At 45.5% G+C, this 17788-nt stretch overlaps 1 protein-coding gene across 1 annotated transcript in view; it reads left to right on the forward strand.

Moving 5' to 3' along the window:
- Positions 1-17788, forward strand: part of LOC144503550 (von Willebrand factor D and EGF domain-containing protein) — a 269846-nt gene that overhangs the window by 92899 nt on the left and 159159 nt on the right. Inside the window, exons 8-9 of the mRNA XM_078228019.1 lie at positions 8010-8227; positions 12790-12863. Coding sequence (XP_078084145.1) covers positions 8010-8227; positions 12790-12863 — 292 coding nt within the window. The remainder of the gene's footprint in view (positions 1-8009; positions 8228-12789; positions 12864-17788) is intronic.

Raw genomic sequence — 17788 nt, forward strand, 5'->3', positions numbered from 1 at the left:
ACAGCTGTGATCATCTGGTGGACAGCACCATTTAATTTGTGCCAGCAAATGAGCACAAGCATTATCGCCTTAAAAACAGAAAATATCATTTACTTAAAGGGACAGATTGGCAGTAGGCACTCTCTACATCGCAGCCAGAAACAGCAAACTCCAGTAATCCCTATTCCTGGGCCATATTGATACCCACCGCAACAAACTCATTCTTCTTTCAAAGTCAAAATTAAAAATAAATTCTTCGGCTTAATGTTTTGCAATCACATCTGTTGACATCTAACTTTAGCAGCCCCGTTCCTCTAAACACAATGCAGAATCCAAAATACATTAGTAACACTGCATTGTGATTGCCAACTCCAGCTGAGTAAGCATCTAAACCAAGCATGGAATCCGACTGTATCAAGCCATACCTAATTCGCTGCCACTGTGTAGAAATCCAGATCCAATCACGGAAATTACATTTAAAACTTTCGTCAGAGTTGGGACTGATCTTAATTTCTACTTTCAGCATCCAGAGCGCTATATGACAAATATAATAAGCGACCTATCAAGCTTTTGTGTTTTGAAAGACTGAGCACTTTGCGCGCAATGATTTTGAGCAGTTGTTCTGTTATGGCTGCAATTGAGTTGCTCAGTGCTTGATTACTTCGGCTGCAAAACAAAGGTTAAACTGCAGTGTACACAAGTCTGGTTGGGCCAACAACCATCCAAGCATAAAATGCCTTGGCAGTTAATGCTGCTGGCCCACCTCCCAAACAAAACAGCCGGGAAGCAGTGGAAAAGTCGAGTGCCTCGGGGAACACCTGTTGAGCCCAAAGTAAACACGGTGGGGCGGGGCTGAGGAGTACTTAGCGAAGGGGAGAGGGACTGCGGGCAGATCTAAACTCCCCTTTTGGGATCTGGAGGAGCACTCAAGCTTATCCTCGCTCCAAGAATGAAACCATTAAAAAGCTGGGTTTCTAATGACTGCGACAAATTGCTTGCAGTGTTCTGTCGCTGCTCTCCCGACACCTGGATGCCAACAAAATTTAAAGGCAGAAGAAAAGGAATCTGCATTCATAGAGAACCTTTCGCAGCATCCTTTTTAAAAATTTTGTTCATGGGATCTGGGCGTCGCTTGCTGGACAGCATTTATTGCCCATCCCTGAGGGCATTGTAAGAGTCAACCACATTGCGGTGGGTCTGGAAGCACATATAGGCCAGGCCGGGTAAGGATGGCAGATTTCCTTCCCTGAAGGGCATTAGTGAACCAGATGGGTTTTTACAACAATTGGCAATGGTTTCATGGTGATCATTAGACTTGTAGTCCCAGATTTTTTTATTGAATTCAATTTTCATCATCTGATCGAGCTCGGGTCCCCAGGGCATTACCCTGGGATTACTGGTCCATCGACAATGCCACTACGCCAGCACCTCCTAAAACACCAGCAAAATACTTATGGGCAAGATTTTAGGGCCCCGGCAAGGCGTGTTTGTGATTCATCGTCAAGCACCACAGCCATTCAAGTCTTCGCCTTTAAGGCTGAACATTACTCCTTTATTCGTTCTCATTCTCCCCGTGCATGATGCTGAGTGATGGAAGTTGGTTCCACTTGATGACATTTGAACCGTCTGCTAGAGTGTTTGATTTAGAGGTGTGCGCCCATCCTGATGAGGATGTTACTTTACTCCCGAGTGGCTGTCGAAGGTGGAATTTTTGAGTTTCTTTGTCCAAGTGACAACTGAGGCAGGAAAAGCAGAATGTAGCCCGTCGACTGCACTGCCGGCTTTTCCTACTGTTGTGTTAAGCACTTAGGCAAAAGAAAATCAAGGAGGCGGGCCCCACAATGTCATACTAGCGGAATGGGCTGGAGAAGAGACCACCCTGCCAGCAACCTCAAGGGCGACCCATTGTCAGAACGATAAAAATAGATAAAAGGAACCTTGCTCCCTCCACCCTGGGCCTCCCCCACTCACCCCCCTCTCCCACACGGACACGGATCCCATTTGCCTCCCACCCACATGGGCATGAAACCTCCGACACTTGCCCAAGCTGACAGTGCCGGGGGCAGTGCTCGAGGGGGGCAGTGCCAGGGCTAGTGCTGGAGCTGTGTACTGCCAGGTATGACCCTCCCTTCTGTACTCACTTTGCCATGGCCTGGTTCTTTTTGCCCATTCCATGTTTTTAAAAACCCGTTGTAAACCGTGCCGACATGATGTCATGCCACCAGGTGAGGGAGACTTTCCTACCTGGGGGGAGGTTGCTGCGAGGAGGCCTGCTAAATATATTAAAATGTATTATAATTTTGTATATTTGTATTATATTTCTCTGCATGGTGGGAACTCCATTAAATCACTGGTGGAGCCTGGGACAGTCATGTGGGGAAATCCCGCCAGTGGGTCTCACACTCAATTCTCTGCCATTCCTGCCTGCCAGAAACGGGGGTGGAAAATCCCCCCACTCGTCTTGCTTGACGGAATCCCTCTGTGAACTCCCAGTCAATAGGAATATCTTCACAATACTGTGCAAATAATGTCTTAGGATTCAGAGCAAGGATTGAGCTTTACGTGATGGATACTTTTGAGGACTGTAATGGTACAGAAGTGATGCTCCAGCACTTTTCCTGAGTGCTTATCAGTATCTGTGAAGGAATTAAGTTGCCGTTGACTGCTGTGTCAAAGCTGATGAGGCCACGCCCCTCCCAGATGCCAAGGCAATGCAAGACGTAAACTTGGCAGGATTTTGATGAGTGCAGAGTAATGAATATTTGTCGATAATCATGCAATGCTGAACCATTCTCTGTGTACAATGTGAACATTACTCGCAGGTTTATGTCTGTGCTGTCGTGTGAGAGATTACTGCATCCTGATGTTCGATGGCATCCTGCAGCTTATTATCAAGATGCGATCTCTGCATTATTCATGTGTGAGAGCTGAGATTTGGAGAGATTGTGCCGTCCGGATATAGTTCCATCTTTAGATGGTCAAACACGAAGCACCAACAGACCTTTTTCTTAGAGCCGCCTTGATAAGCTGCTGCCATACTGGCATGAGTACATCTATATATGCAAGACCATTTCTGCCTCTTGAGAGCTGTCATGGCCACTAACATTTTCACATCATTGTTGAAAGGACTGCACTATGTGTTGTTACTTCAGGATGAGTGTGAGTGGAGTGCTTATCCCATTATACGGCTGCCACATGCTCCCTAGGAGACTGCACCTTCCAAGGATGGCTCCGTCATTAGGGTTGAAGATGACATATGCTTCTTCCATGATTATTTTGAGATTGATGATATTTCATCAGATGGTGAAGGTGACAAGGAAACTCTCAGTGACTCCCCTGCGTTGAAGCTTGAGGAGAACTGTACTTGTATCAACTTGACTTCACTTTATTCCTCTTGGAATCTTGTAGCTATGAGGTTGTCAAGAGCATGTCTTCCCTGCTGTGTGTGTGTGTGCAGTTGCACCTTCATGTTTTCACTCACTTCAAATTCAACCCCTTCAACTTCCTCCTCCTATGCAGAGGCATGTAGTGCCTTCATCTGTCCCTTTGCAGTGCTAGGTTGTACAGAGCACAGAAATTAGTGATAATGCGGGAGACAGACTGTGGTGTGTACTGGAGAGCCGTACAAATCAGTACAAACATCTGAAATGTATCTTTAAGAAGCCAGTCTTCTCCATTAAGGGATTTGCTGCTGAATGTGCAGCATTGTATTTCTTCCAAGATGCACTCTTTGGACTGCGAAAGGGCTTAATTAGCCACGTCTTTGGCGGGGGGGGTGGGGGGTGGGGTGGGGTGGGGGTGGGGGGGGGGGGGGGGGTGGGGGGGGTGGGGGGGGTGGGGGTGGGGGTGGGGGGGGTGGGGGGGGTGGTGGGGGGGGTGTGGGGGGGGTGGGGGGGTGGGGGGGGAACCCCTTATCACTGAGGAACCAACCTTTTATGCAGCAAAGGCTCTCAATGATCTGTGGTACCTGCAAGTGACTCAACATAAAAGGGTGGTGGGAGCTCACTGGGCACCTAGCATGAACATGCATGATCTGCTTCCTGTGGTCACAGATTATCTGGGTGTTTAGAGAGGTAAATCTCTTTTGATTAATAAATCTCACAGGCTGTTGCCAGGGAGTTCTCAGGGCCACATGTGTGCAGTCGATAGCGCCCTACACTTACAGTAAGCCTCTGATCGCAGTGCATCCCACAGCTCTGGCATCCTGGCTTCCATCATCCATGCGGAACTGCACGCAATGATGAGCTTTATTGAAAAGGGTGTCCATCACCTCCCTCGTGCATTTATGTGTCATCGATTGTGAAATTCTGGAGAATTCCGTAGAATTCCGTAGAACGCTGGAAGAATCCGCTGGCAAAACATTGAGTGCAGTGGTGACCTTAAGAGAAACCAGTATGGATGCCCTCCTGGTCCGTGAGGTAAGGGATCCTCACTGAGAATGTGGCAAGCATGAGCTACCACATTCCGAGACAAGTGAAGGCGTCTGTGGCACTCCCTTTTATTCATCTCCATCTACAGTCCTCTGTAGACTGCTGGTTGCGCCAAACGTCTTTGTGGATTTGGTCCCTCCTTGTCAACATCTGGATCTTACTGGGATCCCACTGGCTCCTGACCCTGAGAGTGCCAGTCTGTCCTGAGCTGTGCCGATCGGTGATGGGCTCTCCTCATTTGCGTCAAAACTATCAAGAAGGCGGTGTTGTCTGCAGCCTACATTCTCCACTCTTCCTTGTTCCTGTGAGCTGATACAATTGAGCAATCAATGGTAGTTCTGATGGATGGTCTGCCTCCATTTACAAGGCAGTTATGCATTCTCCAGCCCTTGGCTTTCCCTTGATCTGCACATCATATACACCAAGGCCATCCCTTACAGGATGCTATCACCCTGGTGGACAGATAGGTGACTGATCTTTCCCCTCAGATATGAATGCACATTCACAATGAGTTTGTTCATTATGTGCAAAAGTCCCAAGGCCTGGGCAGCACAGCCAGTCTTGCGTTGGTTGTCCTCCAATGGCCTGTATAATAATTATGGATAAGCAGTCTTTGCACTTCTGTCCCAACTGCAAGTATGGTGACTTGAGTGCCATGCCCAGCACTCTAGGAAGAAGGAGGTTTGTAGGGCCCAAGCTGCCTCTGCGTAGCAGACATGGCCATCGATTATTGGAAACTGCATCCATTCTGAAATGCCTCTTGTTATGATGATGGGGAACAATCCCTGGAATTATATACAGAAATATTGGACTTTAAAAAAGACCTAATTTTTATATTTCACAAATGGACACAGATCCCAGCCACTAACAGGAATGGCTCCAGGGGGTTCTCTCAGGAAGTGGTACTCCTCTCTGTGGCTGTAGACAAGGTCATTCTAAATTAATCCAAAAGCTGATTACCACCTCTGGTAAAGACAAAGGAACGTAATGACTATCTCATCCAAAGGCCCTGGGAACAATTACTTGGATCAACTAGTGGACTCTAGTTCAAATACACAAAGATAGGGGTTAAAAGCTAACTGAGAGAGTTGCCCAGTGTCTGTCTGTCTTTCTGTCAGGGTGTGTGTGTGTGTGTGCGTGTGCGTGTGCCTGCATGTGTCTTTGTGTGTGTCTGAAGGTGATGCAGTAACTGAGGCAGAGCCCCTATAAAATAGCCAGCATTTGCAGGATTATCTAAAACTCTCTCTCTCTCTAACTGTGAATGTCAATCAGCCAGTAGAAGGGTCGCAGCTGGAAAAAGAAGTGAAATCTCTCGACTGAACTACAGAGTGCCTGAACTGAAAAATCAACTACTGGAATCAACCTGTATTGGCCGCAATACAGCATCATCTACTGCTCACAAGGACTGTTCTGTCTTACTTATCATTTACATTTGCTGTTGGACTCAATTCTTACTTCAAATCCATATGAATGTAAATACATGTGTTTTACCATTTCTCCTTAACTTCATAGTAGTTAATAAACTTAGTGTATCTTAACTCAAAAAAGCCTGGCTAAATTTCTCCTTTTTAACCATAACTATTGGGTCTAGAAAGGATAGAAGGGAAAGGGAACCTTGTAAGATTAAACCTTTGTGGCGACCAGCAGAGGGTGGGTTGAATAAAGAAATTGAACCCCTCCCCACCTGCACGATTTTGGGGATTTCCCAGCCGGACAGGAACAAATCAAAAGGTCTTTCCTGGATTAGCAACTTTTAGGGAACCTCACCTCGGGCTGGTCATAACACATTGTAAGGATCAGGTGCGAGTTAAGACTATTAAACAAGGGATTGCTGCATGAGTGCTTACCATTAGAAAAGGAGCCAAGGCCATTCATTCTGCAGGAGAGCCGTGAGTCCAGCACTCAACTGAACCATGTTGTCCATGGTTTCAGCAAGACATTTATAAGATGCCCCTTCAATTGGTCCAAAATAGCAGTGCACGACCCTTGCCACATCATCATTGATCTTTGAAGGCAAACATAGTGCTGATTACATTTGTGAGTGCGGCCAACTTCCTACCTCCACCCATCACCCAACAACTTATTCTTCCCATCCTTCTCCATAGTCGCTACTGTCTTATTCCCATTCTTCCTGTCATTATCCAGCCTCCCCTAGTACCTTTGACCCCATCATTATCCATTTGATAATCCTGTCCTCCCCCGCAAACCCTTTAATGTTGATGTCTCCATGCCCTTTGTCAACCCAACTGCCATCCTTCTGGAGGCCACTTGCACCCTGAATTTCCGGCACTGTCCCCCCGTGAGACCATCGGATACTCCACCATGGCTTTTCAATAACCAGGATACAGACTGCAGATGACTCCCCTGACTGTGATTGTGCCATCTGCCTCATGGAGCCATGCCTCTAAACCCCAGGAACCAATCCCTTAGGTGACTGACCATGTCTTGCACAACATGCTGCATACTTCCGTCACTGCCCAGAGGGGCATTCTGCCGCCCAAGACCGGGACCAAGACCTGTCCCATCTAACATAACCTACAAAATCCCAGAACAGTCTGTTCAAAATGCCCTGACACCATGCCCAGAGCCTCTGGATAGTCTGTTCACTATGCCCCCAGACACCATGCCCATCGTCTCTTAAAACTCTTTCCCCAGGACAGTCTTTCACTACTCCACTCTGTTCCACCACCTCCCGCTCGTTCTCCCTCCGCCTTCCCCCTCCCTGTTGATATAGCCTCTCGTGCCCAACTTTGGAAAAGCTTGTGATACAAGCATCTGAAATCATGAAGCCTCACTCTTAAGGGTAGGCGAAAGAAGCGTCTACGTATCTCAAAGTCATTGTTGAACTGAAGGTGTCCAGGTGCACACCGCGTATGCACGGTCAGGAAACAGACCCTTCTGCTGGTGGAATGCCTAACTTGGAGGGGCAACATAATAATGGCCAGTTCACCTTTTAATGAGCATTCGTGAGGTACAAATGAGAGCCAGTATAGTTCCTGACAGAAATCAGAGGGAAACCTAACCCACCTTTAACCTGCCATCGAAGTCCGATAAACAACATTCCAAACTCATTTCCCACTGGCAAGAAACTGACTTTTGACATTGTGCCAAGCTGTGTACCCCAACCTGGCATGGTTCCCGCCCTTGGCAGTAACGGAAAATACCGCCCATTGTCATCACAGCATCTATGAAATTTAAAATGTATTGGACTTCAGGGACAGTTACTGCATTAGTAATTCCCTGTTTTCTTTTATCAGCGCTGAACATCAGCTCTTATTGTTATTGGCTGTTTATATGTTGTTATGTTCAGCCACCATCTGTGTGTATATGACGAGAAGGAGCAGTTACCACAAACAAATTTACGCCAGAGAGAGCTCCCTTTCTTCACTAAATTAGAATGTCAGGTGTTTTGGAAGAGAAAATCTTGGAAAAATAAGAAAGAAAATTGCGGAATGAGCTTTGCCACTTCCTGCTTCAAATGTTGAAATTCCTTGGATTAAATATTTGTCACATCTTGAACACCTACGTTCTCTGTCTGTGAAATCAAGCTCGCGTCCGTTCGGCGTCTTTCAAAAATTCCATTTGTTGTTCTGTTTTCAGACAATCTGGGATCCGCAACCCTGAATGTAGCCCTCTCCTCATGCCATGTGGATTTAGTACAGACACCTTGTATGACTGGCAGCTGCGCAAGAAGCTCTCTCTCTCTGATGGCTGTGACAGATTTTGCCCGAGATGGAAATCGTGTCAGCAGTATTAAGATTGAGCCTATTAAGTCCAACAATCTCCTGTGGCGGGGTTACTCTCCGAAGGATGTAAAGGTCAGTCTCAAAGAAAACCCTTTTTAGTAGCTTGAACAGATCATTCTCTATTTCAGTCTCAGAAGTCATGAACATTGTCATCGGAAATTAACACATGAAGTTGTATATCATATGCTAAATTGGAACAAGTGCAAGTGCTGCTGTATTTCCCACTAAAAGAACTGAAAAGCTTAATTTACTGGCAATTCAGATAACTTGCAATTCCAGAGATGTATTAAACCTTGGCCCTTTGGTCTTACCGTAGCACAGAATCAGAGAATGTTACACACAGAAATAGAGCATTAGGTTAATGCTTCAGCTCTGATGAAAAGTCATCCAGACCCGGAACTCTCTTCTCTCTCCACAGGTGCTGTCAGACCTGCTGAGAGATTCCAGCATTTTCTGTTTTCGTATTAGGTTAATGCTGATGTTTTTCTCCACATGAGCTGCTTAATCTGATCCTCTGATTTTGTCCACGCTCCAAGGGGTTGCACGGTGGTAAAGTTGTTAGTACTGCTGCCTCACAGCGCCAGGGACCCGGGTTTGATTCCTAGCTTGGGTCACTGTCTGTGTGGAGTCTGCACGTTCTCCCCGTGTCTGCGTGGATTTCCTCTGGGTGCTCCTGTTTCCTCCCACAGTCTGAAAGACGTGCTGTTTAGGTGCATTGGCCATGCTCAATTCTCCTTCAGTGTACCCGAACAGGTGCCTGAATGTGGCGATTAGGGGATTTTCACAGTAACTCCATTGCAATGTTAATGTAATCCTACCTGTGACTCTAATAATTAAACTTACACTTAAGTACTTTAACTCCCCTCTTGTAATATACCCTGTATGTTTTTTATATTTTTCCCAGTTTTCATCCTGCACTGTAAACACCACATGGAAAAATCATGTTGCGCCAAGGAGGCAGGCAGCATTGTGGGCCCCTGCTTGGGTTGGACCATGCGGCATTCTTCAATATCTATAAAGAATGCCATGCAGCCTGTCCTGGGGATTCAACGTGTGCATAGAACCCACACTATGCAAAGAGATTTCTATCCCAATATGCTTTTATCAGTCTCAGATTGATTTAATTGTCCTATTCATCGCAGGAATGCCACCCTTTGATAGACCCCCTTCCTCATTAAGCACAATTACCATTGACTTCTCTCCTGTTTCTTGTTTAAATAATTCATACAGCTAATCCATGGTGATATTGGCTGATTTTACATTCCATTTAATCTTGAAACGGTCCTGTTATTATCTTATTCCTTTCCTGTTTCGTTGATGTTAATTATGTTGTGGTCAATTTTCCCAAGTGCTGCTTCTTGCATGGCTGACCAACTCTGTTTCATTCTCAAGAGTTAGGGCAATGTTTCCTTCCATGTCCGAACCGTGACATGTCCACTGTCCTTTCTCAATCCAATCAGTTTCCTTATTGCAAACTGTATAATAGTAATTCAATCCCTGAGCTCTTTTGTAATTTGGATGTAAGTTTCTTGCTCAGTGTCTTTTCCACTGTTTGGCAGTCTATATCTATTTCTAGTAATGTGACCAACCCCTTTGCTATTCTTTAACTCGATCAAAAGGGATTAAGTTTGGGTCAATTTTCTGTTTATAAATATTTATGCCCTGGTGTTACAGTATTGTTTAATTAATTAATGCTGCTGTTCCCACTGCCTTTCTTCACTCATGCCCATGATGAAAATTCAATGCCTCAAAATATTTAATTGCCAATTCTGACACAGATGCGACCACATTTCAGCCGCTGCTATTGTATAAGGATTTTCTACTTTAAATCATTGTCTCAAGTTCCCAGTGTTGGTTCTCCTTGTTTCTGTGTTGTACTTTGACATACATTAATTTTAGTTTGGATTCCTTTGGATGCCTTTGGAATTGTTGATGTGACAGTGTAGGGAGCTTTAATCAGCATTGGCTCAGAGGCAGCAGTCTTGTTCCTGAGTCATATGGTTGCGTTTTTGAGTCCCAATCCAGAAACCTAAGCACTTATTGATCAATGCAGGCTGTGAATTCATGGCCACGTAAACCGTAATGGCTGCTAAATCTTGAAGGAGGCCAAAAACAGGATTTCCGCCAGCGAGATTTCAGAACACGGCCTGGCAGGTGTTTACCATGAGTGGAAAATCCCACAGGAGGCCAACACCGAGAATCTTGCTGGCAAAATTGCAGGATGCGATTGTCCTCAACCCCTGCCATTGACATAATGAGGTTCCCACCCAGGAAGAAGTCTCATAACACCAGATTAGAGTCCAACAGGTTTATTTGGAATCACGAGCTTTTGGAGCGCTCATCAGGTGAGTCACCTGCTCCAAAAGCTCGTGATTCCAAATAAACCTGTTTGGACTTTAACCTGGTGTTGTGAGACTTCTTACTGTGCCCACCCCAGTCCAACGCCAGCATCTCCACATCATTCCCAGCCAGAAAGATTAGGCACCTCAATTAAATACATTTCCATCTTTTTAGTGGGCTTCCCCCGCTGTATCTTCTCATTGGGATCTCCCTCATGTCGAAGAGATTTACAACAGGTTTTTAAAAATGGTAACCAGGCGAAGGGAACCCGCCAGGGGCACATAATCAGTACAGCCCCCGGGTGGGGCATGCCTGGGCAGTATCCTGGCGGTATCCCCTGACACTACCCTGGCACTGACCCTGGCAATGGAGGCAGTCCAAGGGGGCAGTGCTGCAGGTTGCCTGTGTGCATGTATGGGGGTTCCTCTTTTCTTTTTTACCAGAGACTAGGGCACCCTTTCTAAACAATATGGCGAGCAAAGCTGACTGTGTGGCCGATGAGCTGCTTTTCTTGCATGAGCCAAAAAAAGGATAATTCCACCCCTTGTAGTTACTGTAATAAGTCCTCGCAGGCAGAAGCCCCTTCACCAAAATCCTTTTATTTACAAGTCTGACAACAGCATACAAAGTGCTCTCAGTTAGCAGCCTCCACGAGGAGTCCCAGAGGAACTGGCACTCTTGGTTAAGTACAAAGCAAGAGGCTCCCTGATTGGCCCACCAATTTGGCCCTTAATCAGGGACTTCATATTCTAACAAACAACCTCAATTGCCTTATTAAAGTCATTACAGTTACCGTCCATTGCATGTTCCTGCTGCAGGGAGGACCTTCGGACTTTTTCTTTGTTGGTTGATTTCTAATTGATCTTTTGGGAGGACGGAGGAGTAGGTGAGCAGTAGGCCCACCTGTTAGGTCCAGCCCAGCTTCTCACTCGGGCCACCAGTTACAATGGTGGACAGGGCCAGCTCGTGCCCTCAGTCCCTGACCTGCATTTTTAAAGAGGAGCCCCTCCAGCTATAAGCAGGGGAATAAACAAGTCACCTGGCCATTGTCCGCCAAGTGCCCACAAGCAGGGGTTAGATCACCTCTAGTCTTGGCTTTCATCCTCCAATGGCACCAGGATTGTAGATGTATGGAAAAAAAAATTGTACTTTATATCAACTCTGTAGAAACGTTTGCAAAGCAAAATTTGCGAAGCAATGTAGAAAAGCTTACATTACAATATTGCAAACATAATGATGCTTGATGAATTGTATATCATCATTGCCAACTTTAAATTGGGCAGTAAACCAGGCTGTGTGTTTGACAGATCTGCCTATTGAGATCAAGCGGTGCCACCTGAGTGAGTGCTGTAATTCTAAACAGGCAGTGTTTAATGCCTCAGAGTGGATAAAGCTCCTGTTTAAAATGAAAGCTCTAAATATTTAAAGTGCTGCTGAGCGGGAATACGTTTTGTTGAATGTTACCAGCTGCTGTTACGTTTAACAGCGCCAGCTCTGCTTAACTGGTGCGTGAAACATTTTAAGCCAGAACATCTTGCACCCTCATCTTCAGCTGTGTTAGATGGAGAATCCTGCTTTGTGCTGGCTGTTTAGAATGTGAAGAAACAACTGAAGTATTCTACCTAAGTGCTACCTGGTGACTGCTTTCCTGAGCAGCTGCGCAGTATTTATCTGTGTGGAACAATATGCCAATAAAAGTAGAATCTGTGTACTCAATTGCGTGAGCTTTGTGAAAATTTAAGATAGGATATGCTTTGAAGCAGAATGCTTTCAATCAAAATATTTGAAACTGCATTTCTGGTGAAGGAACTGAAGTTATGAGAAAGCCACTAACTTACATTAGATGGCATAGTGGTTAGCACCGCTGCCTCACAGCGCCAGGGACCCGGGTTCAATTCCCGGCTTGGGTCACTGTCTCTGCGAAGTCTGCACGTTCTCCCTGTGTCTGCGTGGATTTCCTCTGGGTGCTCCGGTTTCTTCCCACAGCCCAAAAGACGTGCTAGTTAGGTGCACTGGCCAAGCAAAATTCTCCTTCAGTGTACCCAAACAGGCAACTAGGGGATTTTCACAGTAACTTCATTGCAGTACTATTGTAAGCCTACTTGTGACACCAATAAATAAACTTAAAACCTTAGATCAAAATGTATTTGCAGATTCCTTTGATGTTGTAATATGATGTTGTTGGCAGTACTGTTATGTGTATCATCAGTAAATTCAGATGCGTCGGAAATATTAATAATGACTTAATATATATCCTGTTGAATAATTTCTCTCATTTATTTTTCTTCATACAGGTGATTGTTCAAGACATCCCAACGGGGAATTGTTATTCTTTCACTGATCCCCATATCATTACTTTTGATGGCAGGTCAGTTTTTAACAATATCAGTGTTCTCATTTTTTGCGATGATTTCTGTACTCATCAAGGTGAAGGGTGCCAGTGCTGGGAATGGGACTTTTTTCTTCGTTTTGACGCCTAGTTTCAGAAATGGGCACTGCCAATTCAGGTGTTCCCTGGCAATGATGGTTGGGCACATGTGGATGGATTTTACTCAGAGGCAGTTGTCTCACTCACTGGCCGAGAAATCAGGGGTGAGCCCACCTCCGTTGGCTCAGGATCTTACAGTTGTGAGGCAAATCGCTGCCTGAGGGCTTCCACCCCACGTGGGAGGGCGTCCCACCTTCAAGAGCTGATGGCCACCCAGGAGCGGTGCCCACTGCTGGGTCTCAGTATGTCTCTCCGACCAAGAGTCATAGAGGTGGAGGGCTGTTGTAGGCTGCAAAGAGAGATAGATAGGATGCAGGGCTGGGCTGAAAAATGGCAAATGGAGTTTAACCCTGATAAATGTGAGGTGATTCATTTTGGTAGGACAAATTTAAATGTGGATTACAGGGTCAAAGGTAGGGTTCTGAAGAATGTGGAGGAACAGAGAGATCTTGGGGTTCATATCCACAGATCTCTGAAGGTTACCACTCAAGTGGATAGAGCTGTGAAGAAGGCCAATAGTGTGTTGGCGTTCATTAACAGGGGGTTTGAGTTTAAGAGCCGTGGGGTTATGCTGCAGCTGTACAGGACCTTGGTGAGACTACATTTGGAATATTGTGTGCAGTTCTGGTCACCTCACTACAAGAAGGGTGTGGAGACACTGGAAAGAGTGCAAAGGAGATTTACCAGGATGCTGCCTGGTTTGGAGGGTAGATCTTATGAGGAAAGGTTGAGGGAACTTGGGCTTTTCTCTTTGGAGCGGAGGAGGTTGAGAGGAGACTTGATAGAGGTTTATAAGATGATGAGGGGGATAGATAGAGTGAACATTCAAAGACTATTTCCTCGGGTGAATGGAGGGGTAACTAGGCGGCATAACTATAGGGTTCATGGTGGGAGATATAGGAAGGATGTCCGAGGTAGGTTTTTTACTCAGAGAGTGGTTGGAGTGTGGAATGGACTGCCTGCAGGGATAGTGGAGTCAGAAGCTTTAGGAACATTTAAGAAGCTATTGGATAGGCACATGGAGTACTTCGGGATGATAGGGAGGAAATAGCTTGATCTGGGTTTCAGACAAAGCTCGGCACAACATCGTGGGCCGAAGGGCCTGTTCTGTGCTGTGCTGCTCTATGTTCTATGTTCAAACTGGAGCAACCCCACCCGGGCACAGTGAGGTAGGCCCTGGGGAGGAGGGAACAGATGGGGATGGAGTGCAATCACAGAAACATAGGACATAGGAGCAGATGTCAGCCATCAGGCCTCTCTAGCCCGCTCTGCCATCCAATATGATTAGGGCTGATCCTCTATCTCAATGCCATAGTCCTGTGCTCTCCTCCTCAGGGCCAGGAGGAAGGTTTAAGTGGGTGGGACAGCCTTTTCTGCTGCAGGGGACCCTCCAAGGTCAAGGCCCACTGCTGCTGGCAAAATACTAGTGGGAGGGGCAGGAGGAGGAATGGTTAGTTAAGGGCCTCAACTGGTCTAAGATCAGGCAAACCGTCAGCTTCCTGGTAAAACCTCAGCGGAGGCAGATAAACGACAGATATGGCACCCCAGTCAGCCCATCTGATTTTATGCTGCCTGCCCCCACCCCCGCCCTCCCCATTCCCGGGTGGTGGTGGAGGGGTGAGTGGTGTAAAATTCAGGTCACGGCGGACAGCAAGTCTGGAGGTCTTGTGCGAATGTGTTCTCCCAGTGATTGTATGACAATTCCCCTGAAGTGGAGTCCTCCACCCGAATTCCGTACTCTTCAGTATTCTGTAGTTGCAAATGTATTTTCCCTCAAAATGAATGATTATACCCCTTGCAGTCATCTTTTATTGGATGAAACATGCAATACCCTTAGATTCGCTTCTGCTGCCTGACCTTGCATCCTGCATAAACCCCTGCAGCCTGTATCCTATTGTGCCCCAAGCCTAGTGCCCGCCACCCCTCTGCTTGTTGACTTCTATAGGCTCGCAGTTGAGTAAAGCCTCAGTTTTAAAATGCTCGTCCTTATTTTTAAATTCGTACACAGCCTCACCCGGCCCTCACTATGCCTGTAACCTCCTTCAGACTTAGAATCCTCTGAGATCTCTGTGCTGAGTAATTTGGGCCTCTTGCACATATCTGATTTTCATCACTCTACCATTGGCATCTGTGTCTTTAGCAGCCTTGGTTATTACCTCTACAATTCCCTCAGTAAGCCTTTCCACGTATCTATCTCTCTCTCTCTTGCTGTAAGATGTTTTGTAGCTCTTTGACCAGCCTTTTGGACACCTGTCTTAATATTGCCTTGCACGGCTCCCTGCCAGATTATGTTTGTTAACCCTCCTATGAACGCCTGAGGATGTTTTACTATGTTAAAGGAGCTGCATAAACATGAGCCTGTTGTTGTGCATGTTAAAGCTCAGGAGAAATTGTGCAGGCCGCAGCAACTAAAATATTTATTTCGAATTTATGGAGAGATCGATGAACACATACTAAAAGTACAGCTGCCAGCTGGGCAGAAACAAATACTCACAAAAGATAAAAGCAAATTACTACAGATGCTGGAATCTGAAACAAAAACAGAAAATGCAAGAAAACCTCAGCAGGTCTGACAGCATCTGTGAAGAGAGAATAGGGCCAACATTTCAATTGTGGATGATCCTACGTCAGACCTCAAAAGATAAACCACTCAGTTACAGAAAAGAAACCCTTTGAATATTCAGATCTTTAAAAAAGTGATTTATTTTTCATCTTTTGAACCAAAATCATATCTGAACTCTTATTAAAATGAATCCAGTGTGTTGTCACATTTATCACAATAGGTAAAGTCCTTGCCATGAACTACAACTCAGAAAGACACCCATACTGCACTATGTTTGATATTTTTATCTTATCTAAGCAGCAACATGCCGAGGTGTAAGGAAAATAAAGGGCAGTGGCCAGGAGAAGGAGATATAAGGAGTGACTAATAGCTTGTATGAATGTTTGAAAGTAGATATTAAAGAAGGAGGGACAGGTGAAGATGTGCAGGGATTCAGGGAGGCAATCCTGGAGCATGGGATACATGGGCAGCTGAAAACATAGCCATCAGTTGTGAGATAAAGGAGAGAAGAGTGTACTTGAAACTAGAGTCACAGGAACGGAGTTTGGTTGTGGAAGGAGGACGAGATAATGAAATGGTGGAAGAAACCTAATGTCATGAAGCACTTTGAAGGCATGGATGATGATTTTAAATCTGAGGGTCCAGGAGCCAATGGAGGTCACTGAATACAGGGTGCAAGGGCAAACTAGAGTTGGTCAGTCATGGAAGACAGAGCTTTGATTGAGTTGAAACTTCACAGAAGGTGGAGGATAATGAGAGGATTGGAGTAGTCAAGTCAGGAGGTAAATGTATGAATGAGGATTTGAGTAGCAGCTGAGCTAAGGCAGGATGAAAGAAAGGACAAGATTGCAGTGGTGGAAGCAGGTAGGCTTTGTGATGAAGATAGGGTCAGAAACTCAATTGGATTTCAATTGTACACCAAGAGGCATGGCCCTATAGAGAGGTGAAGTTGTGGTGGGGGCCTACAATCCAATGCTGGTTCCAAGCTAGATTTGAAAGCCTCTGGGGTACAGAGTTGCTGGACTCAAGGCTCCCCTCCAGATCCATTTGTATTGTACGCTCTGGACAAAGGCTCAATTTATTGCCAGTTGAGAGAGGTGATACTAATCTCAGTGGCCTAAGGTGGATTGATGTCCAGGTCCAAGTGAGGAAATAGTTTTCAAAACACTGCACCAGCCAAACATGATGGGCGGGATTACCCAGCCGCGCTCGCCTGAAAACCAGAGGTTCCTGCCCAACTTCACTGGACCTTTACATAATCCACACCCCCCCCCCCCCCCCCGCTAGAATTCCAGTGGCAGGCAGGATTCCGGCCGTAGATTTTTTTTACATTCGCTTTAGTTCTGTGAGTAGCCGCCTATTCTTTAAAAATAGTGAACTGGACTACTGAAGAAGCTATACTATGTATTGAAGGTTATAATGACATTCCTGATTATAGACTTAACTGTACTGCTATTAGTCATTCTGGCACCTTGCAGTGTGAAAAGGAGGACTTAATTTCAAACACAGTTTGTGTCAGGAATGCAGTATTGTTGCCTGACATCATTAACTATCTCTGGTACAGCAGTAGACTTTCAATGTGATGAGTGAGTGGAGAATTATTTATTCTTTGCAGTTGACAGCTTACATGTCGTTATCTTATTTATGTGAGCTGACAGCTGGGGGAAAAAAACTCCACATATTCTCAATGTTATCTGGCCTGTATATCACCTTTTATGAACTGGAATCATCTGTTCCAAAAATAGTTGTTTTTCAAAAAGGAATGTTGTGATTAAATTAGTTTGCGAAGCACTAAGAGATTAATTTTTAAAAGGAAGTTAGACTTTTAGTTCTGTTCAGTTATCCAGCGTACTCTAATGTACAAAATATATACAACTGGCTATCGTTTTTGTGGCTGCTGCACTTAATTTGTCCCCACATTTTACTTCTAATGTTTGGTTAAGTATGGATCTGAGCAAAGCTGAACGAGTTCAACAGATTGGACCATGCTTTTGCTGGCAAGATTTCCTTCCCATTTTTTTGAACGAAAATCTTTTTTAAAATTCATTCGTGGGACATGGGTGTCGCTGGCTGGCCAGCGTTTATTGCCCATTCCTAGTTTCCCGAGGGCAGTTGAGAGTCAACCACATTGCCGTGGCTCTGGGGTCACATGTAGGCCAGACCATGTAAGGACAGCAGATTTTCTTCCCCAAAGGACATTCGTGAACCAGCTGGGTTTTTCCAACATTCGACCATCTTTTCA

Source organism: Mustelus asterias, chromosome 14 (genome assembly GCF_964213995.1).
Source record: "Mustelus asterias chromosome 14, sMusAst1.hap1.1, whole genome shotgun sequence".
NCBI classification, from domain to species: Eukaryota; Metazoa; Chordata; class Chondrichthyes; order Carcharhiniformes; family Triakidae; genus Mustelus; species Mustelus asterias.